The sequence below is a fragment of the Macaca nemestrina genome, chromosome 1 (assembly GCF_043159975.1).
Source record: "Macaca nemestrina isolate mMacNem1 chromosome 1, mMacNem.hap1, whole genome shotgun sequence".
Classification (NCBI taxonomy): Eukaryota; Metazoa; Chordata; class Mammalia; order Primates; family Cercopithecidae; genus Macaca; species Macaca nemestrina.
In genome coordinates, this window is record NC_092125.1 from 143,572,532 (window position 1) to 143,598,695 (window position 26,164).

The 26,164-nt window shown below is 38.3% G+C and overlaps 1 protein-coding gene across 1 annotated transcript; it reads right to left on the minus strand.

Moving 5' to 3' along the window:
• Positions 1–3,892: 3,892 nt before the first annotated feature.
• Positions 3,893–4,471, minus strand: LOC105482833 (NHP2-like protein 1). The gene has a single exon (XM_011743200.3). It carries the CDS (start codon positions 4,390–4,392, stop codon positions 4,006–4,008), a length of 387 nt encoding a protein of 128 aa, XP_011741502.1. The 5' UTR covers positions 4,393–4,471; the 3' UTR covers positions 3,893–4,005.
• Positions 4,472–26,164: the final 21,693 nt, after the last annotated feature.

Genomic DNA, 26,164 nt, shown 5'->3' on the forward strand with positions numbered 1-26,164 from the left:
TTAAGTGTGGTATATATACAGAATGGAATATTTTTTTAAAAGCAACTTTCCTTTGTTGGATCTTTCCAAAATGTTCTAATTAGTTTCTCTAGCAATACAACTCTCTATTTTGACACAGATATTTCATCAGTTTGTATTGTATTTCATTAAATTTGTAATGATTTGTAACTGACTTAAACAGGCTTGGAAACAAATGTCCTAACAAACTCTTGGTAAACATTCAGCTCAAATGGCAGAAATAAAAGTACGTAAGTCACCACAGAGTTTCTTCCTAGGTATCCAAATTCAGTATGTTAGGAAACCAGCTGCCTGAGTTGATCCAGGAATGATGAGTTCTCGGGATTCAGGACTTTCTTTTTTTAATTATTATTATTATTATACTTTAAGTTCTGGGTTACATGTGCAGAAAGTGCAGTTTTTTTACATAGATATACACGTGCAATGGTGGTTTGCTGCAACCATCAACCTGTTACCTACAATAGGTATTTCTCCTAATGTTATCCCTCCCCTAGCCTCCCACTCCCTGACAGGTCCTGGTGTGTGATGTTCCTACCCTTTGTCCATGTGTTCTCATTGTTCAACTCCCACCTATGAGCGAGAACATGTGGTGTTTGGTTTTCTGATCTTGTGATAGTTTGCTGAGAATGATGGGTTTCCAGCTTCATCCGTGTCCCTGCAAAGGACATGAACTCATCCTTTTTATGGCTGCATAGTATCCCATGGTGTATATGTGTCACATTTTCTTAATCCAGTCTATCATTGATGGACATTTGGGCTTGTTCCAAGTCTTTGCTATTGTGAATAGTGCCGCAATAAACATACATGTGCATGTGTCTTTATCATACAATGATTTATAATTTTTTGGGTATATGCCCAGTAATGGGATTGCTGGGTCAAATGGTATTTCTAGTTCTAGATTCTTGAGGAATCACCACACTATCTTCCACAATGGTTGAATTTACATTCCCACCAACAGTGTAAAAGCATTCCTATTTTTCCACAACCCCTCCAGCATCTGTTGTTTCCAGACTTTTTAATGATCATCATTCTAACTGGCATGAGATGGTATCTCGTTGTGGTTTTGATTTTCATTTCTCTAATGACCAATGATGACGAGCTTTTTTTCATATGTCTGTTGGTTGCATGTCTTCTTTTGAGAAGTGTCTGTTCATATCCTTTGCCCATTTTTTGATGGGGTTGCTTTTTTCTTGTAAATTTGTTTAAGTTCTTTGTAGATTCTGGATAGTAGCCCTTTGTCAGATGGGTAGATTGCAAAAATTTTCTCCCCAGAATGGAATATTATACAAACTTAAAAAGGGAGATCCTGCCATTGGCCACAACATGGATGGACCTTGAAGACATTATGCTAAGAGAATAATAAACCAAATCTAAATATATATGTGTGTGTATACCTATTTATATATGTGTGTATACATATTTATATATGTGTATATATACACACATATATTTTTAATATATGTATAGATGTGTATAATATGTATATGTAATGTGTATATATGTATATATGTATATATAATATGTATATGTATATATAATATATATTATATATGTATATTCCACAGGCTGGTGAGTGGGGAGGAAATAGGAAAATGTAGAGCAAAAGATACAAAAGAGCAGATATGTAGGATTAACAAGTTTATAGATCCAATGTATGGCATGAGGACTAAAGTTAATAGAATTATATTGTATTTGGGATTTTTTAAAACAGGTATAATACATTTTAGCTGCTCTTGTCACCAAAAAGAAGTAACTATGTGAGATGATAGATACGTTAATCTGCTTCACTACAGTAACTATTTTACTATGTGTACATATCCCAAAACATCATGTTGTAAAACCCAAATATACATAGTAAAATTTATTCCAAAAAAAGTACATGAAATCAAAAAGAAAGTCACTCTGCCAGCATACCTGGCCTCCCTCCATGCACAAAAGTAAATATAACTCTGAAAATGTCTGCTAAACATAACCTTTTGTCACCAGAAACATCGTTGGCAGCTGCTGGTGACAACTTATTTCATTACATTCTAATGATGTAAACTGCTCCCTCAGGATGATTTAGCTTGCTGCAGACAAAATGCTTATTGCTTCTTTACTCATGTAGAACACAAATGATTGCTGAGAATTTCAAACCCAATATTCAGGATTTTAAGCTAACCTAACAGATCCGCAGCATTCTATGAATACAGGCGATTTAACAAGAACACATTTTACAGCCTGAATTACTGCCATGTTGCATTCTATGTGTGCATCTATTAATCCAGGTTTTATTCTGAAGCCTGGAATTTGGGAAGCCAAGGGAATTTCTTGGCATAGTTTCAACCCTTCCCCTGCCAGAACTGGGTAATCAACAGATTCTTTAGCTAGGGCAACCATTGCTAACTTGTCGGAATGCTGCATAAAGACCACATATTGCCTCCAGCTGTGGGTGGCTTTAATGGACTACTTTCTAAATATCAGCCAGGAGACCAGGTGATTCAAAATTATCTGGGGTGATTGTTAAAAACCTGGATTTGGTGCACCTATCTGAGACCTACTGCGTAAGCATATGCACGAGTGTGGCCTGGGAATCTGTACAGTGACAAGCTCCCAGGGAAATGTGATCTGCAGCCAGGTTTGTCAGCTTCCTTAAAGGATCACCTGAGCAGGAGCAGGCACATAAACCCATCAGTAAAACCCACAGGAACAATGGCGTCTTCTGTAGGGGTATTCAGCAGAGCATCATGTTCAAGCACGCTTATTACCTCTAGTTCCAACTCTGTCCATGCACTCCTGATATGCTCTCCTTTTGATTCCATCTGTGAGATTTTGGGCAAGTTACTTACCCTTTCTAAGCCTCAGTTTCTTCAAATACGAAACAGGAATAATATCACAATTGACTAGGTTGTTATAAAGAAATAATTTAATGTACATAAGCACCTTACACATACTAACCAATCAATCACTATAACCTATCTAAAAGGTTTTTTGGCTTCATTTAGGTTTTACTTCTCCTTCCTTACTGGACAACCCTACTTTCGTTTTCCTGTTTAAGCACAACATATCTTCCTCCACTCCGTTCTCCAATCTGCATCTCCGGATTCTGATCAGGAACTCGCCCACAGGCTCCAATGCTACCCAGCCCGGCCTCTTTAGAACCACACTAACACTCTCTAAGGCTAGATTCTTCCCTCAAATATAGTCATGCAGGAGGGAGCCTGAGGGGTCTGGAACTCTAGACCTGTCTGCACAAGTTAATCAGCAATAGCAACTTCCAAGATGACGTTCGTTACTTGCCCGCAGGAAACAGGAACCCCTGAGTCTGTCATGTGTCCTGCATATTAGTGTACTGACTGATGGCACAAGGATGAAGATGATCATAATAATATCTATCACTGATTAATCACCAAATCTGCGCCAAGCTCTACATTAAGCGCTTTCTTTGAAGGCACCTGTGAGATAGGTACTACTGTTCTCATTTTCCCTTTGAGAAAACCACGGCCTAGAGAAGTTATAAAACTTGCCCAAGCTCACAAGAGGTAACATACAGAGTTCTAATATATGCAGCCTGATTCTAGTGCTAGCATTTCTTTACTTTTCTTTCCTTCTTTTTTTTACCATTATACAAAAGAATCTTCCAGAGAAGATTCATTGTCAGATAGATAATACTTGGAAGCATGAAACAGTATCAAGAAATAATATGATTAAAATCAAAAGCACTTTATGGAGGCCTTGCAGCCTCAAGTCAGTGAAAGCCCAAGACAAATTTCCTTAGAAAGACAACATGCTATGAGATAAATACCAAAAAAGTGAGATTTCCCACTCTGCCACTTATGGGTGCATGATTTGGATAAAGTCACTTAAACTTTTTTTTTTTTTTTTTTTTTTTTTTAGTACTACAACATTTTATAACAATAGAGAGTGGCTGAAAATACTACATGCTAACACAGACAATATGATACACGACCTCAGGGGGGCAGGGAGCACGTGGCAAAGGCCATAGGTTTAGACTAAGAGCCTTTCAATGGACTGCTGAATGGATTGGATCTGCTGTTTCAGCTGTGAGCCCTCTTTGATGGTGACAGAACAGGCGATGACAGGCCTGGAGACCCCACAGGCTCTTCCCAGGGCCTGCTTGGAGCGCACAAACACGTAGGGCACGTTCTTGTCTTCACACAGCAGTGGTAGGTGCAGAATGATCTCCAGTGGCTCGGCGTCTGCAGCCATCACGATGAACTCAGAGATGCCCCTGTTGAGGGTTTTGGTGGCCTCATTGGCTCCTTTCCGAAGCTGCTTATAGTTACATGACTGCTGAACGAGATCCAGTAGTTTCTTGGTGAGGTGGGCATCGGCAAGGGGATAGGCCTTTGGATTCACATCAGCCTCAGTCATGGCTGCTGTTCCGCGGGCTGGGCACTCCTAGGAGAGCGCAGCCGACTTCTGAGCAGCGTTCGCCTCCACCGGAAAAACTCACTGACCACTTAAACTTTTTGAGCCCCATTTTTCTTCATCAGTAAAATAAAAACATAATAGCAACATGTTCACAGTTGTGTATGAAGATTAAATAAGATAATAAATGTGGAAATGCCCTAAAGTGGTATACAAATATTATAAATTATAATTATTCATTCCACTAATATTTATTCAACATTTGCTATGTTCCAGGCACTGGAATGAAACTGTGAAGTAGACACAGTCCCTGCCTGTCCACATAGAGTTCAGAGTCTAGTAAAAAGGCAATACAAAATAAAGTAATAAATGCTAAAAGAGAGGAAAAACACCTAGCCTGAAAAACACCTAGCCCTGACTTGTGGGCTAGGAGGGGATAAGGAGGCTTCCTAGAGAAAAGGGAAATCTAAGTTAAGACCTGGAATTAACCAAGGAAAGAAAGTAGGAGGAAATGAGGAAAGGTGAAGGAGAGTCAGAGATCTCTACTAACATTCGGTTGCCTAATAGTTGCCTCCCGGTACATGAAACATAGGGGGGGAAAAGCATGTTTGGAAGAAACAATAATTGTCTCTGTTTTGAGTGTGATGTGCCTGAGGTGCCTGTAGATAGCCAGTGAGTACTGTCCAACAGGCAGCTGGATAAAAAGGTCTGGAGCTCAAGAGATTGCTTTTACATAATGGTCTAGATTTGGAAGTCATTGTCAGGTAGGTAATACTTGGAAGCATGAAAGAGTTATACAGAGTAAAAAGAAGAATCTAGTACAGGTAGAAAAAGAGGAGCCTACAAGAAGTTTCTTATTTTCTTCTTTCCTGCTTTCACGCAGACCTTATTCCATCAAATATTTATCCTTTTCCATGGGCATTTAATATTTTATCCTTTTCCATGGGCATTTAATATTTTATCCTTTTCCATGGGCATTTAAGTATACTAAGTCTTTATCATCAAAACGATAAATAGCTTTTGCCTACCCCATAACTCTGTCCAGTTATAACTTTGTCTATCTGCGTCCTCCCCATCAGAACTGAACCTCTTTTTTTTTTTTTTTTTTTTTTTTTTGCAACCTCCCCCTCCCAGGTTCAAGCAAGTCTCATGTCTCAGCCTCCCAAGTGTCTGGGATTACAGGCACATGCCACCACACCCAGCTAATTTTTTTTTTTTTTTCTGTACTTTTAGTAGAGACGGGGTTTCACTGTGTTGGCCAGGATGGTCTCGATCTCCTGACCGCGTGATCTGCCCGCATCGGCCTCCCAAAGCACTGGGATTACAGGTGTGAGCCACCGCTCCCAGCCAGAGGTGAACTTCTTAAAATAGAAATCTACGACTGGAATCTCCATGTCCACACTTGACATTCACTTCTCAAACCACTCCAGTCTGTCTGCCTTCCCTGTCTCTCCACTGAAGTACTCTTATCAAACTCCTCAGTAGCCTATTTGTTATCAAATCCAAAAGATACATGTTGATTGTCATGTTTTTGTTTTTGTTTTTGTTTTTTTGTCCAAAGTTTTAGAGATTGGTAATGTAAATTCTCCCTCTTGCTTAAAATGTATTCTACCTTTGCCCCCTTAATTTCACGCTTTCTGATGTTACCTCCCCTCTCTCTGAATGCTCCTTCTGAGTCCCTGTGGTGCTCTCTTCCTTCTGCATCTGCCTCTTTAATATTGCTATTCCTCAGGATTCTTTCTTAGGCCTTTTTCTTACTGAATAAACATATTTTCTCTCCTTCCCCTATCCTGATATTTTAATACATACCCAAGTTGTTTGCCTAGGATAGACTGAAGCCCAACTTTGGTTTTAACAGGATAGAAGGAGAAATACTATAGCCACCAGTAATTTTTTAGATTTGATTGCAGGAAGTTAAAGAATTACCCATCTGATGGTTTCCATTTTCTCTAAAATGTAGCAAGCAAGATTATCTGCTAAACACATGAGTAGAAGGTGGTAGAATATCCAAGAATATTAGGAAAGAAAAGAATATTGAAATAGCCATCATGGAGGATTGGCAAGAATATTAAGTAGGAAAACATAAAAGGATTACTGAGACATGTTAAGATCCTAGTTAAAGTTGGGAATGATGGTCTTTAAATGTCCCCAATCTGCCTGTGATTTTTCCCTAGTAGTCTAAACATGAGCATGGAGAAGGCCACAGGTGGTTTGATCTAAGGTAGGATTTTCCCAATAAAACCAATAAAGGACAATAAAGGAGTCAAGAAATTAAGAACAACAGCAAGAGAGTGGCCAAAGTCCTGGTTTATGGAGATCTGTGCTAGGAGGAGAGCAAAGTGTAAATAGGAGGGGTCTGAGAGTGAAAGTCTTGATAAGTTCCAAGGAAGGGCTGTCTCTGAAACTGAATAAGCAAACTGGGAAGACCAGTTGGTTTGGTCAGAGCGTGGGATCGTGGATTTTGTTGTATGAGAGTTTATATAGTCTGGATGATGAGAAAGCCCAGAATATGGCCATGGTAGTCGTTGAAGATAAACATAGCTGATGGTCATTGGAAACAAAAGGTGAGTTTATACAGTGGAGGGGCCCAGTTAAAAAGTCACTTCTGTGAATTCAACATCCCCCAACTCAAAAGTAATACAACCTTTTTCTGTGCTCTTCCCCAAGAGCATTTCTGTTATTGTCCTTATTCCACTGTATTCTAATTAGCCTGGTCTCTGTTTATTTCTACTCAACTGTGAGCTCTTCTTCTCACCCACTACAGTACACACAAGGTCAGTGAGTATCCAACGCTGAATGAATGAATGAATGAGTGAATGAATGAATGAATAGCAATAGTTGTTTTCATGTGACTTCATATTACAGGCCTTTTACTCCAGTTCCTGGAATATTTCACTGTTGTTATTTAGCCACGAATAAAAGATAAGTGTGTATTTTGTTTCTTGTCCATAGCTAATTATCTTTCAATCATAGAACGTTTTCTTTTTTCTAAAGAAATTATTTTCTAAAGTTTAGATATGGAACCATTATCATTATTTTTCACCTCAAATAATATTTCTTTATCACTTTATCTCACATCAGAGCCATGTCAAGGGTTCTACTACTGTGGAAATTAAATCTTCAGATAGATCCTTCCTTGATATGGAATCATTATTTCATTGCATGAATGATTTATCAGTTGCCTTCCATATGTCAGACAGTCCCATAACAAGGCTCTGGGGATAGAATGATGAACAAGACAATTTCTTTCTTCAGTCACACCTGTAGACAGATAAGGAAGCAAGCCCAACAACCCCAAAAATCTCACTAGCTAAAAGGCAGCAAAGCCGTGTATCTTGCACATGCAAAGTCTGTTGCATGTTTCAGTAACTCTCCATGGCAACTGCCTTCCATACATTGATTCGCCATTACTCCTCCATATCAACATAAGCTTTCAGAATTGCCAAGGCGGAGGAAGAGAGAGAGGGACTTGAACACAGAAATTACATACATCCATTCTGCTCACAAATTATCAGCCACATCAAACCATGGCCACACCTAAATTCAAGAAGATGTGGAGGTGCAATTCTCTCATATGCTCAGAAATAAAGAAACAGATATGGGGCCAGGCGCAGTGGCTCACGACTGTAATCTCAGCATTTTTGGAGGCCGAGGTGGGTGGATTGCTTGAGCTCAGGAGTTCAAGGCCAGCCTAGGCAAACACAGCAAAACCTGGTCTCTGCTAAAAATACAAAAACTAGCTGGGCATGATGTTACACACCTGTAGTCCCAGACACTTAGGAGGCTGAGGTGGGAGGATGGCTTGAGCGTAGGAGGCTGAGGTTACAGTGAGCCAAGATCATGCCAGTGCACTCCAGCCTGGGTGACAGAGCCAGAGCCTGGCTCAAAAAAAAAGGAGAATGAAAGGAAAAAAGAGAGAGAGAAAGAGAGAAAGAAAGAAAAAGAGAGAAAGAGAGAAAGAAAAAGAAAAGAAAGAAAGTGAGAGGAAAGAAAGAAAGAAAGAAAGAAAGAAAGAAAGAAAGAAAGAAAGAAAGAAAGAAAGAAAGAAAGAAAGAAAGAAAGAAAGAAAGAAAGAAAGAAGGAAGGAAGGAAGGAAGGAAGGAAGGAAGGAAGGAAGGAAGGAAGGAAGGAAAAGAAAGAAAGAAAGGAAGGAAGGAAAAGAAAGAAAGAAAGAAAAGAAAGAAAGAAAGAAAGAAAGAAAGAAAGAAAGAAAGAAAGAAAGAAAGAAAGAAAGAAAGAAAGAAAGAAAGAAAGAAAGAGAGACAGAGAGAGGGAGGGAGGGAGGGAGGGAGGGAGGGAAAGGAAGAGGAAGGGAGGGGAAGGGAAGGGAGAGATACTGGTAAACAGTAAAAATAACTATTACAATGACATTGTAAATTGCTGGAGGATGTAATAGTTAACCTGAGACCCAAAAGATGAATGGAATTTAATAAATTAAATAGATGGTTAAGGATGACAGTCCTAGTCAGAAGGAGTACTATATATATGGAAAGCATGGAAAGTTTATCCTCTTGCCTGGCTCTGCTACTGTTACGGAAGTTACAGGCAGCAACATGAGTGCAAGTGGTGAGGTAAAGAACCAGGGCTGTAGGAATCAGTAATATGCCCATACACACACAGAAATGTATGTGTATTGCATATGTACATATATACTACATAAATATTAAAATGGAGAAATGACAACAGCTCTCACTGGAGATGTGATGGTCGTGCCTGCGCCACTACCACCCTAGGGGACGTGAACACCCAGATGTGCTGAGGATTTCCAAAGTTTCAGCACCAAGGTTTGTGGGTTCCACTGACAAGGACAAAGTTACTTCCCTAGCAATTAAGTCCTGGGGACATAAGTAACAAGTACCTGGCATGGTGGCTTCATGCCTGTAATCTAAGCACTTTGGGAGGCTAAGGTAGGAGGATCGCTTGAGCCCAGGAGTTTGAAAAATAACAGGTTATATATTTTGACCTATTTCTCCTAATATTCCCCAACCTCAGAGCATTCTCTGTACTATACTGTTGAACCTACATTATATGGTTACTGTGAGGATCTAGCAGTTTAAAGCCCTTAGCATAGCTGCTTAGCACATAGTAAGACCTCATTAAAATCAGCTGTTACTCTTTGGCCCACATTGAATTAAACGTTTCTCCTGAGCTACATACTTCCAAACCTCCGCAGTCCAGAGGAACTTCATCCCCATTTTACAGATGAGATGGCTGTGAATAATAACATAACATTCCCAAGGATGGGGTGTTCCACCACAGCTAGCCGTGGTGGGAACAGAGATTTAAACCTAGGACTATCTTAATGTAATGTAATTTAAACCTAGGACTATCTTAATGTAAACTCTGCTTAAACCATTTAACTAAATTACCACCAACAGAAGATAAACAGCCAAGCTCATTTAGAATGAGGACGATTGTATGTTTGTCTGGAAATTTCTTCATCCAGGTCCATACATATTAGGCAAGTACAAACCATGAGCCAACCGTAAAGCATCATCAACAGTCTGTAGCAATGGCAGCCCTCTGGCACAGACCTCAAAGAGATACAGCTAAAGTCATCCAGTTTAATTTTAAAGTTTCTTTCTCATACTTTTACGACTCCTCCAAATTTTCTTAGTTGGCTGGAAGCAACTCAACTCTCAGAATCACATATCTCTTTCACTCATCTTGAACACACTTGTTAGTGCAGATTAGAACTTGTTAAAGATTAATTCTTAAAGCATCCTCAAGCTTCCTTTTCCAACAAAGGAAACATCAATTATAGGCTCACACATAAACTTTGCCCCTTTCTTGAATACTTGCTGCCCTTTATAAATCTTAGATTTCTTCCCCTTGAGTATTCGTTCAAAGGAGAGATTTTATTGCCTCCAGGGGTTGTTAAACTGATTGCAATACTGCCTATTTAGAGCAGTTCAGTGGGAATTAAGCTGGTTCAATGCTGTCAGACCTGGAATATAGCTGTCAAATAGCATTACAAGTAAAACACCCTTGATAAGAAATAATGACCAAATGTCAATCTGTTTTTCACTACCCTTACTACAGACTTCTCCTGCCACACACAAAAAAGCAATGCTTTACACTTTATAGTAACAGGACATTCTGATATTTCCATTAAAATTCTAGCAGTGTTTTCAATAATAAAAAACATAGTTCTAAAAGCAATCTGGGCTCAGCGATGGAAACATTCTTTTCCCTTTCATAAAGTATTTGGCAATCTGTTTCAAAACTAACAAATTTTATTAATGCAAGTAAGTGCAGAATTGTCTTTAAACCATTTTTAAGTTTTATCATTCATTCATTCCACTAATATTCATTGACTCTCTATGAATTTGATACTGTGCTAGATATTAGGGTTCAAACATATGGTTACTTCTGAGCAATTTTAAATAGTCTAGATTTAGTCCTGCAGGCAATTGGAAATAAGTGCAAGATTTAAAGCATAGTCAGATTTATCTTTAGAAAGATTGATGTGGCTAGAGTGCACTCCCCCTCATCCCTGTCTTTTCCTAGCACTGATTACATTTCATAATCATTTTTAAGTTTATACCCATTTTCCCACTAAATTATAAATCTATGAAAGCAGGGATGCTGTCTACTTTTTTTATTATGGTATACCCAGAACCCAATACAGTACCTGTTATGAAGCCATTTGTTAATTTTGTGCATGATTAAATGAATTAACCATTTAATTAACCATTAATGAATTAGCAAAGGGTATTGAGATGGTATTTTAAAAGATCAGTTAGAAAGCTGTTACAGTTTATACGCAATTTACGATTACCTAAAATAAGGCAGTGATATTGTGGCAAAATAGGACTTTATTATATATTTAATGTGGATGGCATAGAAAAGTAAAGTGTTTAGAATAACTCAGAAGTTTCTAATTTGACCTAGTGAATGTTGATGCCCTCAAAAAGAAAAAAAAATTCAGGGCAAAAGGCCACTCAACTAGTCACTAATAAAACATTATTTCTGAATTTTAGGCATTATAGAAAATACACCAAGATACAAACAAGACAAAATATGTAGCCCCCTTTAAAAGGTGTTGTGCACCATTTTAAAAGGATTTTTAAAGTATTAATTACTGAATAATTTAACTGGTGATCTAATCAATCAATGGCCCACAATCACACTGATTATCAACAGTTAATCCTTCTTCTTTTCCCCTCTCCCACTTCTGTCTTCTCTGTCAAGGGAAATTTTTTCTACCTTGAGAGGATAGAATAGCAGTTTACTAACAAATCATACCAACCCATTTCCTTTTCCTGACAAGAGTTATTATGTCAGTACATTATAAGAAAATCACAATGTCCTAGATCTCAGAAAGCCATTTGGATTGGTTTTTCACACCCCATTCACTTCCCCTACTTTCATTATTATTATATGTCATTCCACTGCTCAAAAACCTTAAATTAATCTCCCATTGCATTTAAAATTACATTCAAAGTCATTTGCTTTGCAATGCAAACCTCTATAATTTGAATTCTACCTGCCTTTCTAATTTGTCTCACATACAAAACCAACATAACCATCACAGGCAGTTTTGGTTTTTTTCCAATGTAAGAAAATTCATTTCATTGCACTGTGGTCATGCTTCCTATCTTTGACCAAGAATAGTTTGTTTGCTGTTTCAATGGACCTGTTTCTGAAGGACTTTTACTATTTCTAAAAATCAAACTCATTCCTCCACAGAGAAAGATTTTTTTCCACTACTGAAAACATTACCAAAAAACAAAAGTCAATGGGATCCAGGAGAAATTCTAAAACAAGTGTTTTATAAATAACGTGAGTAAGGATAACATCATTACAACAAGTGCTTTCCTTTCCAAGGTGACCATTTTGAAGGGACTCTTTCTCATTTGAAGCGAAGGTTCTTTTACAGCTGCTAAAAAGTTGGTCTCCTTTCTTTAGCATCTCCAGATGGATTCTTAGTCTTCACTTTCTTTTGCACAAAGCTAATGTGAAATAGATGGTTGGCCCCAGTTTCTGCATTCTTCTTTTTCCCATTTCAATTAATTTTTACATTTTCTATTTTGCATTTAAAATACAAAAACTGAAATAACAAAATCAATACATTAAGCAAAAGATTTTAACATGTTTTGTTTTTTCTATTGTAAGAACTAATAAATTAGAATGGAAAATAAATTTTATCACAATTTTTACAGGATTTTTCATCGGTATATTAACAAGTAAATTGTTTTTAACTCACTGGTGTCAAATGGTGAATTTATTTTCCAAAATCAAAACACTAGTTATTCCTAAGATTTTTGTGTTTTATTACTTTTAATCCAAAGACAAATAAGAGCACTTCCAAATAGGAAAATATTCTATTTAACTGCTAAATAAAGCATAAAATTAGGAAATTTTGCTGTAAGTGATTATGCTATTCCTTTGTAGAAAAAATAAGATACGCCAGGCTTCCGTCACCTTCTCTAGGCACTCGAACATTCTACATAGCTGAGAACTAAAAGAACAAATACAGAACTGAAACAAGGAGGACATAAGGCATAAAACCTCTCAAGAATTTTTTTTAAATGAAAGCTTTTAAACATGATATAGAAAAAGAATGTTACCATTGATTAAGCACCTTTCTCTTTTTTTATTTTACTTTAAGTTCTGGGATACATGTTCAGAACGTGCAGGTTTGTTACATAGGTATACACGTGCCATGGTGGTTTGCTGCACCCATCAACCCGTCACCTACATTAGATATCTATCTATCTTAATGTTATCCCTTCCCTAACCCCCCACCCACCGACAGGCCCCAGTGTGTAATGTTCCCCTCCCTGTGTCCATGTGTTCTCATTGTTCAACTCCCACTTACGAGTGAGAGCATGTGGTGTTGGTTTTCTGTTCCTGTGTTAGTTTGCTGAGAATGATCGTTTCCAGCTTCATCCATGTCCCTGCAAAGGACATGAACTCATCCTTTTTTATGGTTGCGTAGTATTCCATGGTGTATATGCTTACTTTCACCTTCACAGGAAATGAATTGCATAGCTTACACACACACACACACACACACACACACACACGCTTCCAGGTTAGTCTCTTTTAACTGCCCTCCTGAGTTCAACGCACAGTTGCTCTTAGCTGTTTACCTCTTTTCTCACTTTGGATGTGTTGGCTTTATTACAACTGAGTGGTTTCTGACCTCTAGATCCCCTAGACCTGCTCTGCAGTCCTTTCCTTATCTCTGCTCAGCAACCTTACCATACTCCACACCAGCTTTTACATACCTTCATACTCTTAAGCGCAAAGCCCATAAATCATCCCTGCCCTCAACATTTTTGGGAGATGGGGGTTGGGGCGAAGGAGAAGCCAGTGAAAGTTGAAAGTCCTTCATGTCCTTTTCCTTTTCCCCCTAATTTATCTAAATTTGAGCCCATTGTGCCGATCGACCCTGGTCTGAGACAAATCCCTCCAAGTTCTCCATTTCCTTCCATCCTGTATTGTCTAAGACTTCATGTCCTCCATCATCCTCTCTCCTCTCCTCTCAGCCCCTCCCTTTCCACCAGATTCTTGTCTTCTTCTTATAAGTACATTCATTTTTTTCTTCATTTTCTTCTTGATCCTGTTACTCCCTTTGTCTACCAGTTCTTTCCCTTTACTGCCAAAGAAATAGTTGACTTCCTTAATTGCATGCCTTTTATTGGATTCACTTCTCAGCTCACTCTAATCCAGATTTTGCCTCCACCTTCACCGCTAGAATAGAGACTAACATAATTATTGTAATGGCAGCCAAATCTGATGTCTTCTTTCCAGTCTTCACCTCACTTGATCTTTCGTTAGCATCTGACCTACAGATCACTTCCTCTTTCTCAGAATTTCTGAATCCTGTTTTAGTGCCAAGGACCCCTCTGACAGTCTAATAGAGCTTATGTTCTACTTAAAACATTGCCCTTAAATAATAAAATAAAATACTTGGAATTATGAAGAAAACCAATTTATTGAAAGACTGTTATCAAAATATTTTTATTTGTGACATAGCAATACATGTACCAGTTTATTAAAGCATTCAATCAGAAGACAAGTCGGTAGATCTAATAATTACCATAATCTCAAAGTATTAATGACATTTCTACAACAATTTAATGTGGCATGAAAATATCTATAATTTCCACTAATGAAATTCACAAGTACTATAAATACTACTAGGGTTTGTTACCAATATTCATAATAAATTCTATTTGATATGTTGTTCCACATTCACCTTTAGGTCTTTAATCCATCTTAGGTTCAACTATGTACATAATGTAAAATAAAGATCCAACAGTATTGGAGATACAGTTGGTGAAAGAGTAAGCCAATGCTATATAATGTTCCAAACACACTGTAGTGAACAATCTATCATTTTCCATCCAATTTATGACACCACCATGTATCCATGGCTCTGTCTGCACTATTAATTTTGTTTCATTTTTTCCATTTGTTCTTATGTGTGTTCTACATGGTTTATTATAAAATAGCATTGCACATGTTTCTTCTCCTTGTTATCCCTTTTCAAAAAAATGACTCTTCATGAATATTCATTCCAGGTAAATTTTTAAACCTTGAGTTCTTGAAAAAATCCTACTAGAATTTTTATTAATATTGTATAATGTATAGATATAGAAAGAAGTTGATATTTTTATAAGTAATGCCATCCATGAACTCTATTTATTCTGATCTTTTTGTGTCCCTTGAAAAGTTTAAAACTTTTCTCTTTAAAAGTCCTATGTGTTCTTTGCTAGGTAATTCCTAGATACTTTATTGTTTTTTGTTACTGTTAATATTATAAATAATATCTTCTTTTTCATCATACTCTAGTGAGTTATTGTTAGTATAAAAAGTGCACTATCGATGTATGTAAGTTTATCTTGTATCAAATAACACCGTTGAACTCTCACATAAGCTCTAATTGACTGCTAAACTCTGCTAGATTTTCCATGTTGATAATTATATCACCTGTAAATTATGACTGTTATGTCTCTTCCCTTCCAATTTCTGTATCTTATTTATTTTTCTTATTACACTGGCTAGAATCCCCAGTACAATGTTGAATCATTATTAAAATAAAGATAAGGAACATCCTCAAATTTTCCTGAATTTCAAAGGGAATTCGTCATTGTTAAGTATTGTGTTTCTTGAAGATTATTGAATGTGGTCTATATTGTATTGCATCCTTTCTATTGCCAGTTTTCTGGGTTTGTTTTTCAAGATATGTATGCTAAACTGCATCAGAATTTTTCATATGGATTAAAATCATTGTGTAATTTTTCTCCTTTAGTCTGTTAATGTGGTGAATTACTCTGATAGATTTTCAGATACTAAACCAGCTTTGCATTCAATAGATAAACCCTACTTGATTGTAATGTATCATTGCACAGTATAACATCAGAGTTTTATTAGCTTATATTTCATTTAGCATTTTTTCATAGTTTTTAAATGGGCTCATAAGTAAAGTGCATCACTAATTTTCTTTCTCCCCCATACTATCTTGATCCAGTTTTTAAATCATTGACAATTTAACTCTATAAAATAAATTGAGCACTTTAAAATGTTTAATTTTATGTTATGTAAATTTCATCTTAATTTTTAAAAATGTTTTGGGCATTTGCCTTTAATTTTCTATTTTGTTGTACAACTTGATTAAGATAGAGATGTCCTCTTTCTTTGAAAACTGATAGAAGTCATCTATAAAACCACCCAGGCCTGGGGCTTTTTGAGGGGAGGGATATCTTTATAACATCAGACTCTTTATTGGTCTTTGACTTATTCAAATTTTCTTTCTTCTTAAAACAAGTTTGACATTTTATATTATTCCAGAAATTTATTCATTTATTTCTTGTTTTCAACATTTTGGTCAACATTTGGTCACGATAGTCTTCAAAAGTTTCATAATATCTTTGCATATGCAACTGTTTCCTTTATACTCTCTAATTTGCAAAATTTAATATGCCTCTTCTGCTTTATTTCCTCATCTGTAAAATGGAGATTATAGTACCTATCTCATAGGGTTGTTATGAAGATAAAATGCATTAGTAGATGTAAAGAGTTTAGAGTAATATACAAGTACTACACAAGTGTAACAATGTAGTAAACATAACATAGGTGTTAGCCGTTATAGCCCATCTTAAAATTTTCAGACAATGAGCTTTTCAACTTACTAATCTTCTCTAATTTGAAGTAATTCTATAGTTTATTATTTTGTCTTGGTTACTTTTGTTTTGTTTCTTTTTCCTTCCTCCTGGTTACTTTTTCTTAGTGTATTCAACTTATCTTTATCCAGCTTTCTGAATTGAAATATTAGTTTATTTGATTATATTCTCTTACATTCTATCAGAGCTATACATTTATTTCTAAGCTTTATTTTAGCTACATGAAGATACTACATAGTCTTTTCATTGTCTTTCTCTTCTATGTACTTCCCAATTTCCCTTACAACTTTTCTCCATGATATTTTTATTCAAAAAATGATATCTTATTTTTTTTGCCCTTTGGTCAGAGAACATGATCTGAGTAGTGCTGATTACCTTTACCGAGACTTCTTCGTGCTTGGTATGTAGTAAAGTTTTTGAATGTTCTACCTGTGCTAGAAAATAATTTATACTCTCTGTTGAGAGTAAGATTATATTGCTTACATGTGTATGTGTTTATGTTAGTTCAAGCCTATTAATTATATTATTTATACCGATATTTATTTGCTTTTTGCTTGCTCAATTAGTTCTCGAAAGCAATACAACAATATATCCAACTATAATTTTTAATTTATCCATTTTTTTCTCCATGGTTTGTCGGTTTTGTCTTTTATTATTACATCTTCTTGATTTGTTGTTACTTTTACCAGTATACCATGTCCTCCACCTTAAATTCTATTATTTAAATAGTGCTTTAATTAAGGTCTCTTTAAAATTCCAGCTTAATGTGTTCTCTCTTGCCTACAGGGACCCTGACTGATACACCAATGTAGAAAGCTCTAAGCCAATCCTGCAAATCTCTTAACATTCACTTTATACTTTCTATCTCTTTATCCTTAATGCCTTCCAAAAGAGTTCCTTGTCCTCATCTTCCAATTCACTAATTCATTCTGTGGCTATATTCACTCTGCTGTTTAATCAATTTATTGGATTCTTATTTTCAACAATTACAATTTCATACCCAATATTTGCACTATGTTCTTCTTAACTTCTTGTTACTGCTTCATATCTCCAACTTGTTTCTTATCTGTCTATTAGATGATAGTATGCTTATTTTAAATTCTTATTCTTTGGTTTCATTAATCCTGCATTAAACCTGGTCTAGGTTGTTCCGTTTATTTTCTTTCTGTAACAGTGGTTTTACTCCCCTGGTATTTCTTTCCTTCTAGTATGCAGGTTCTTCTAGGAAACTGACCCCCTAGAGAACACTGATCAGTTATGCACCTAAAAGTGAGGTACAAAAACCCAGTCCCTTATTCTCCTTCGTGTGAGCTTAGGGAGTATAAAACAGGAGATGTACTTTCTAGTGGACAGTGTCTGGCATTAAAATCTAGGTTTGACCACTTCCCACTGGCGTTTCCTGCACCAGAGAACCATGCTTCATGGAGAACCCCCATCCTGGTCTTTTTTATGGCCTACCCCTTGTGGTATGGGTATATGTGGGCCAGGATGAAGACCTCTGGCTTTCATCTGCTCCCATCCCCAGCCTGACTCAAGTAGAAGCCTGATGTTACCCCCCTACTCCCACCAGTTGCTGGGCTAGTGCTACCATTTTTCTTTGTTGACACTTCAGGTCATGACCTACTCAGAACTATGGGGAGGAGGGAAAGAAATGGCACAACTGAAAAGTTATCCATTGCCTACTCCTGTCCTAGGCACATGGCCTTCTTCTGCTCTGGGCAACCACTGATTTCCAATAAAGGGGCTCATCAAATTTTTCTCTCTTCAGGGACTAGTCACAATTTTTTGTCCTTCTTTCAGAGTCAATGACCTTCTTCGTGCTCTGTCACAGCTTCTGTGTTGAGTTCAGGGGAGGGAACCGTAACTCATGTTACCTCACAACTACTTAACTGTAAAGAATAATCATCTCTAAAAAGGTAGTGGGGCATCTTACAGAAAAGCAAGGACTATCTGGATAATCTTAACTGGCATACTCAATGCATACCTGAGGTTCAGAGCATAGCTGAACACCGGCCCAAGGTAATTTCCACTTAGGACAATTCATGGGACGTACAATTACCAAGACTGTCATTCCCTTATATGTAAGAAAGCTACTGAGTGAATTCTCAAGTATTCAAAAGATGTAGACTGGAGAAAATAAGAAGAGCCAAAGAAATCCCCGTCTATCTGAAGCACCTTCTGTTAAAATTCCTACTTTCAAGACCTGATTCTACCTTTTGACCTTGCACAAGTTATGTAACTCTGCATGCTTTAGTTTCTGCATTTGTAAAATAGGATAATAATAGTACCCACTTCGTAGGGCTGTTGTGAGAGTAAAATGATTAATAAATGTAAAGAGTTATTAATAACATCCGGAATGTAATATCTAGTCAATAAATGTTGGACATTATTAAAATATTTTCAAATATAATAGCTAGAACAGCAAAAGAGCCCCAGATTAAGAGTCGGAAGATCTGAGTTCTAACTCACTCTATGAACTTAGGCGAGTCACTTCGCTTTGGCTCAATTTCCTTATGCATAAAATGAGGTGTTTGGACTACAACTTCTCTAAGTTCCTTCAATTGTATAATTCCAGTTGTAACACGTTCTTAATTATTCACTAAATGAACGTATATGAACATATAAATATATATTAAGTGGGAATCAGGCTTTTTGTTCTACGAACATTTACCAAGGCAGTGTGCAAAAATAAATAAAAAGGCCCATGTTTCCATATGGGAATTCAGTAAACAACTTAAATTTTATGAGTATCTTTGTACCTCGGGGTTGGCCACAAAAGAACAAAAGGTGTGAGTATATTCGGTGGGTGGGAGAAGTTGTTCCATAGCTTCTGCTTCCAAATTTAACTACAATGCGTACCGCACCACTCTCAGCGAAATAAGACAAATGACAATTAGACAATTAACCCATTTAGAAAAAAAATGTGCAGCTCACTGCCAGCAGTCATTTAATTTTACATAAGCACACTCTTTGAGGCTGAAGCAAATCTGACTGATTTTCAATGTGAAAATAGAAGATAAAAACTATTTGCATTCACCCATTCTCACACTTCTAAGAACTTCCCTAAGACTGGGTAATTTATAAAGAAAATAGGCTTAACTGACTCAGTTCTGCATGGCTGGGGAGGCCTCAAGAAACTTGTAATTATGGTGGAAGGAGAAGCAGGCACCTTCTTCACAAGGTGGTCAGAGAGGGAGGAGCAGGGAAACTACTACTTACTATCTACTAAACTGCTACTCACTATCATGAGAAGAGCATGGGGGAACCATCCACGTGATCCAATCACCTCCCTCCCTCAACACGTGGGGATTACAATTTAAGATGAGATTTTGGTGGGGACACAGAACCAAACCATATCGCTGTTCTTGGAGTTATTTCTAAACAGCGCTAGTATCAGAATTGTCTATGTCAGAAAAATCGGATTCATCAAATCAATCTTCAGGCAACAACTGTTCAAAGACAATGTTAACATCACACATGGAAACGCTATGTTTTCTAGGATCTGACATTTTCAGCAATCAAGAATTACTATATTTTGTAAGCCAGTATACCACTACTAAAAGCAGAATGCTATAAATAGAATGACTTTTTCATTTTCAAAGTCGATATACTAGAGCAATGCAAAAATAATAATAAAAGTGAGATATTTTGTGGCAAGTTTATCTTAGGGTCTTGCAGCCACTAACGCCACTGGTAAGTATTCTCAAGGCAAATCAGAAAAGGGTTAACATACATTTCCTCTGTCCAGAGGTATGAATGGCCATGGAGACACAATGCACAACTGTAACAGAAATAACAACATATTTCAAAGTATGCGGAGGAGGGATGAAGGAGGATTTATGACATGTTTTTGGATAGGACAAATCAGTCATCTTACTCAGCTTCCAAAATTAGAGCCTTCTTCCTTTGGCTAGAGCATTAAATCTCTATTAAAATGCAGTTGACCCTGAGAGGGGCAGCAGACATTTATGCCTTAGTATAAATGAATTTAGTCAGTTCTTTGTCCTAAACAAAGGGAAGCAAGCATGAGGAAAGACTGCCCTCATTAGAGAGAAAAGACAAGGCGAAGAGATAACTGTAAAAGTCTTCCAGTCTCTTCATATTCATACTCTATTTAAATGATATTTAATTGAATTATGTAATGACAATGACAAACAGATTTAGGAACAAGCAAGGGACGCACTACAAACACACACCTTACAAGGTGGGCTGATGCACAGGGGAGCAGTGGGTGGTCAACTAGCAGGAGCACCCAGCCAGCAGGCGCATCCGAAGGCATGACTGCTGCGAGAATGGAGCATATGGGCTTGGTCAAGCACTTCAATTGTACTTCACAATTTTTCTCAGAGTTAGGTCTGACTGTATACTATGATTAAACTCTACTGCTGATAATTCAGAAATACAAAATAACACATAATCCAAATAAGTAAATGTCATCCCATTTTTGAGTCACAGGATATGACAAGTACATCTACCATGTGCCGAATGCTAGGCAGTGCTAGGTGCTTTATGTTTATTATCTTATTTGGTCCTCACCATAACACTATGATATAGGTAGTATTTTTCTATTTTATAAATGAGGAAACTGGGGCATGGACAGATTAAGTCATTTTCCCAAAGACAGAAGAGCGATCAAGAGGTTTGGAACCAGGATTCAAACCCATGTCCGCTGACTCTAAAGTCTACGTTCCTTGTTACTACATTTTGCTGAATTTTCTATATGTTACTGTAAAATATTGCCAACAACATATATTAAAAATTAAAAATTTTGTTTAGGCCAAGCGTGATAACTCATGCCTGTAATCCCAGCACTTTGGGAGGCCAAGGTGGGCAGATCACTTGAGCCCAAGAGCTCAAGACCAGCCTGAACAACGTGGTGAAACCCTGCCTCTACAAAAACAACATGAAAATTAGCTGTGCATGGTGGCACACACCTGTAGTCCCAGCTACTCGGGAGGCTAAGATGGGAGGATTGATGGAGCCTGGGATCAAGGCTACAGTGAGCCGTGATCACACACACTGTACTCCAGCCTGGGCAAAAGAGCAAGACCCTGTTCAGCACAAGATGCCAGGCCCTGTGCTGTACACAGGGAATATGAACAGAAGGCCAGGCACAGTGGCTCACACCTGTAATCCTAGCACTTTGGGAGGCTGAGGCAGGAGGATCACCTAAGATCAGGAGTTTGAGATCAGCCTGGGCAACATGATAAAACTCTGTATCTATTTTTAAAAAAATACAAAAACTAACCAGGTGAGATGGCGGGCACCTGTAATCCCAACTACTCAGGAGGCTGAGGCAGAAGATTCGTTTGAACCTGGGAGGCGGAGGTTGCAGTGAGCTGAGATCGCACCACGCACTCCAGCCTGGGTGACAGAGCAAGATAGATTCTGTCTCAAAAAAAAAAAAAAAAAAAAGAGAATATGAACACAAATTCATAAGGAAATCTGTATCTATTAAAGAATAAAATACAGTAAGACCACCTGGGTTCAAACACTGACTCTATTTCTAACTGGTTGGAAACCTCAGGAAAGTTATTTAATGTCTTTGAACTTGAGTTTTCCTATGTGCAAAATGGGAGAAGAAGAGGTCCTACCACATAGGGTTGCTGGACACAGGCAAACATATTAATATTTATTATATTAATATTTAGCAGATTGCCTGAAAAACAGTGGATGCGCAATAAACATTAGCAAACACGATTATTGTCACTGACACTGTGAGTGCTCATGGGAGGTAATCATACAGCATGACTATTTCTGACTCCCTCTGTCCCTTTTAAAATGTATGACCCTGGACAAAATCTCAGGCATAATTTAAAAAAAAAAAAAAAGCATTCAGGTCACTTTAGGCCATAAAACTCTTAATTCAGAAATCAGAAAGTCCAGTCCCTCATAAGAAGTATAACTTGTAACCTGATTTAATGTTAAATTGTCTCCCAGGAGGGTTTTGCTGCAGGCTGGCAGCATTTAGTAAGAAAGAGAGGCCTCTTCCTTGCCCCGTCCCCACAGGCCTTTCCAGCCCTCAGCATTTCTTCTCTCCCCCAGCTTGTTGTCTAGTTTCTGACCCTGCCAGAGGCAAAGAAAGTGGGATAGAGGAGAGGGAAAGGTGGGCAGAAAGTTCTTATTTTAACTGATTCTCTTTTGGGCCAGCTTCTTGCTCTGAGGGCCTGATAGGTGTTTAAAGATGACTTTTTCTAACAATTCCCTGGGTTCCTCAGGGCCCTCCCCGAACCAAAAAAAAAAAATTTGAAATATTCGAATATTCTTCATCTGACAGAAATAATGTATCTTACCCTGGCTAGCCACCTCCTTTCTCTGCAGTCCCCTGTCTCTCCTCCAGGCAGCAATCTTGGGAAGGATTTTAAATGACTCCTGCCTGACTCAGGCACCCACACGGCTCACATTTGCTCCAGGGGAAACTGTCCCCCAGTTAACTCTGGGAGTGTCTCCTTGCTCCTGCCTTTAGAGCAGCTGGCCAGCCTGTCTCTTTGCCTTTTAAATTTTCCAAGTAGGATTCAGAAAGCAGCTGTGTCTTCCTCACTGCCAGAGACACACATGTCCATGAGGTCCCTTCGGAAGCTCTCCCTGGACTTCATCTGAAGGGAAAAGCAGTCTGTGTGTTCTTCCTGGCAGGGGCAGGGTACTCACAACCATGCTTTCTCAGAAGAAATCCTGTCAGACTTCTCCTTATCTCCACTCTCTTGATCCTTCCATATCTTTAATGTGGGTGGGGTGTTTTAAGAGTCAAGAAACTCATGAAAATTTGCATTTTTGGATGGCAATCCACTTTGGAATTTCACACGTATTGCAACTTGGCACTTCAGTTAAAATGTCCAATTTAATATTTTATTACATTATCATTTTTATTGAAATATGAATTCACTCTTTATGATAGACTAACTGCTGTGATACAAATATAAACAAAGCACAATGATAATATAGAAGAATAAACAAATTTTATCCAGGTTTGAGAGTAGAGGTTGGACATGGAACGCTTCGCTGAGGCAATAACATTTGAGTTGCGCCTTCAAGATCCGCTTGTTCGTTTAACAAACATTTACTGAATACCTATTATATTCAAAGCAGTATTCTAGGTGCTGGAGATAGATCAATGAACAAAACAAAGATCCCTGCACTCATGGAGTTTATATTCTAGCAGGAGGATGGGAGAACAGATAATAAACATAATAAATTATATAATGTGTTCAAAAGTGGTAAGTGCCATGGGGGAAAAAGAAAACTAGGGCAGGAAAGAAAAGTTCATGAAACAGAAAAGAGGAAAGAGATGACCAGGGGAAAAACACTATGAACAAAGGCGAAAGTTTAAGGGGAATGCCATAATCAAAGAACTGAAGATAGAGATAGCGTAGTGTGGCCAGAGTCGAAAGCAATATTAAAGATGCACGTGTGTGCAGCCCCTACCTCACACCTCATCTCAACTCAACAATTTGCACTAAACACCGTTATTTGCACATTGCCCCCACCTTTTTTCTGGAACTCACGAGAGTTTGCTTTCTGTTCTTATCCCTATGGATATATGTCTGAGACCTAGAAAGAAAAAGTACAAGAACTAATTTAATAATTTTTAATTTGAAATTCCATGAGACGGAGCTGAAAGGTCTGTGGTGCCTATTCAACAACAATCAAAAAGAATCGTCAAACACCTATATATTGTAGGCAATCAGATGTGAAAATGCACAGTAGATATGGTCCTTGTCCATCAAACAAAGCATGGCAGAAAAGGCAGAAGCAAGCCCCCACCTCTGCACAACCCAGCGCGGCTCTGCAACAGTAGGACCCACTGCTCAGGGCTCAGCAGTACATCACCTGGTGGAAGACACCACAGCCAAGCACTAGAAACAGAAAGAAGAAGCCTCGTGCCACTTGCTTCACAGGCAGTCTAGACAGCAGGCAAAGACCGAGAGGTAAATCAACAGAGATGAGAAAGAACTAGAGGTTCTGCAATAGTGAATTTGGTTTAAAAAAAAAAAAAAGCGGCCGGGCACGGTGGCTCACGCTGGTAATCCCAGCACTTTGGGAGGCCGAGGCAGGTGGATCACAAGGTCAGGAGATCGAGACCATCCTGGCTAACACGGTGAAACCCCATCTCTACAAAAATACAAAAAATTAGCCGGGCCCGGTGGCAGGCGCCTGTAGTCCCAGCTGCTCGGGAGACTGAGGCAGGAGAATGGAGTGAACCTGGGAGGCGGAGCTTGCAGTGAGCCGAGATCGCGCCACTGCACCCCAGCCTAGGAGACAGAGCAAGACTCTCAAAAAAAAAAAAAAAAAAAAAAAAAGCAATGAGTTATTTTTGTAACCATGGCTTCATTTCCTACCCTTATCCCAGGTCAACCTGTCTTAAGGAAACCCTGCCAATAGCAGCAAGGACTGTGGACTGTATTCACCACTACTGTAACTATAATAGCAAATGTATCTTAAAAGTGCTGCTGCGATGAATTTAATTCTCTTTTCTTTAAATGCAAACCAAAGTCTTCAGGACAGAGTTAGCCTTCAGGCTAAAAATTCCCCATTGAAATTCTAATCCCAGCTCTTTCACTGAAATAGCATCAATCAGACCATCACCAGTAAATAAGTTCTTTCAATTCTTAACTCCCTTCTTTAAAAGAGGTTTCCATAATCGGCTTGGAGATAGGCTCCCCAAAAGTTAAGCTCCAGATCCATATGCTGTGCCCAACGACAGCAACTTAGAAATTATTTTCTCCAACTTTAAGAAGGGGATATGGTTTCATTGACAACAACAACAAAAAGATACAGAAAAATGTGATCTTATGGTCTGAATCCCTTTGAAAGGTGGGACTCTGCTGCCCCCTGCTTCCCACTATAAAAACTGCTTAGGGCAGAACTGGCAATCACTAAATCATTGAAGAACCAGTCTCTCTCTCTCTCTCTCTCTCTCTCTCTCTCTCTCTCTCTCTCTCTCTCTCTCTCTCTTCTATCTCTCTCTCTCTCTCACTCTCCCTCCTCCCCCATCTCTCTGTCTCTCTCTGTCTCTGTCTCTCTGACACACACACACATATGCGCAAACACACATACACATACGCCCACATACCCCCAAACCAAAATTACTGACAATACTTTAGGGTCTCCAAAGACATTCTCTGTTACCCAAACTCCTCTATTATGTAAACACTGGTTACCTAGACGCAGTGATAAGGGCCCAGGATGGCTTCAGCACGCTGAAGGGCACCATGGATCTCTCTTTAGAATCTGTTCCTGCCTGTGCTCTTCCTGGAATACTCCTTGGATTTTGACCATCACTTCCTTGCTGACAGAGAATCTCTAACACTTAACACCCAAACTTGATTCATACTTGAATATCCAAAACGGCCTTCAAACTCAAAATGACCAAAACGAAGCTTAGCATTTCTCCTCACAAACCAGCCAATATGAGGCTTTCCTTCAGTGAGCTTGATTTATTTTCATGGTACTACTATTCTTCAGTCGCTCTAGTTAAAAAATCGTATTCCACGGCCGGGCGCGGTGGCTCACGCCTGTAATCCCAGCACTTTGGGAGGCCGAGGCGGGCGGATCACAAGGTCAGGAGATCGAGACCACGGTGAAACCCCGTCTCTACTAAAAATACAAAAAAATTAGCCGGGCGCGGTCGTGGGCGCCTG

Excerpts from the sequence above, each read along its gene's own strand:
- LOC105482833 (XM_011743200.3), bottom strand. The coding sequence starts at position 4,392 with ATGACTGAGGCTGATGTGAATCCAAAGGCCTATCCCCTTGCCGATGCC.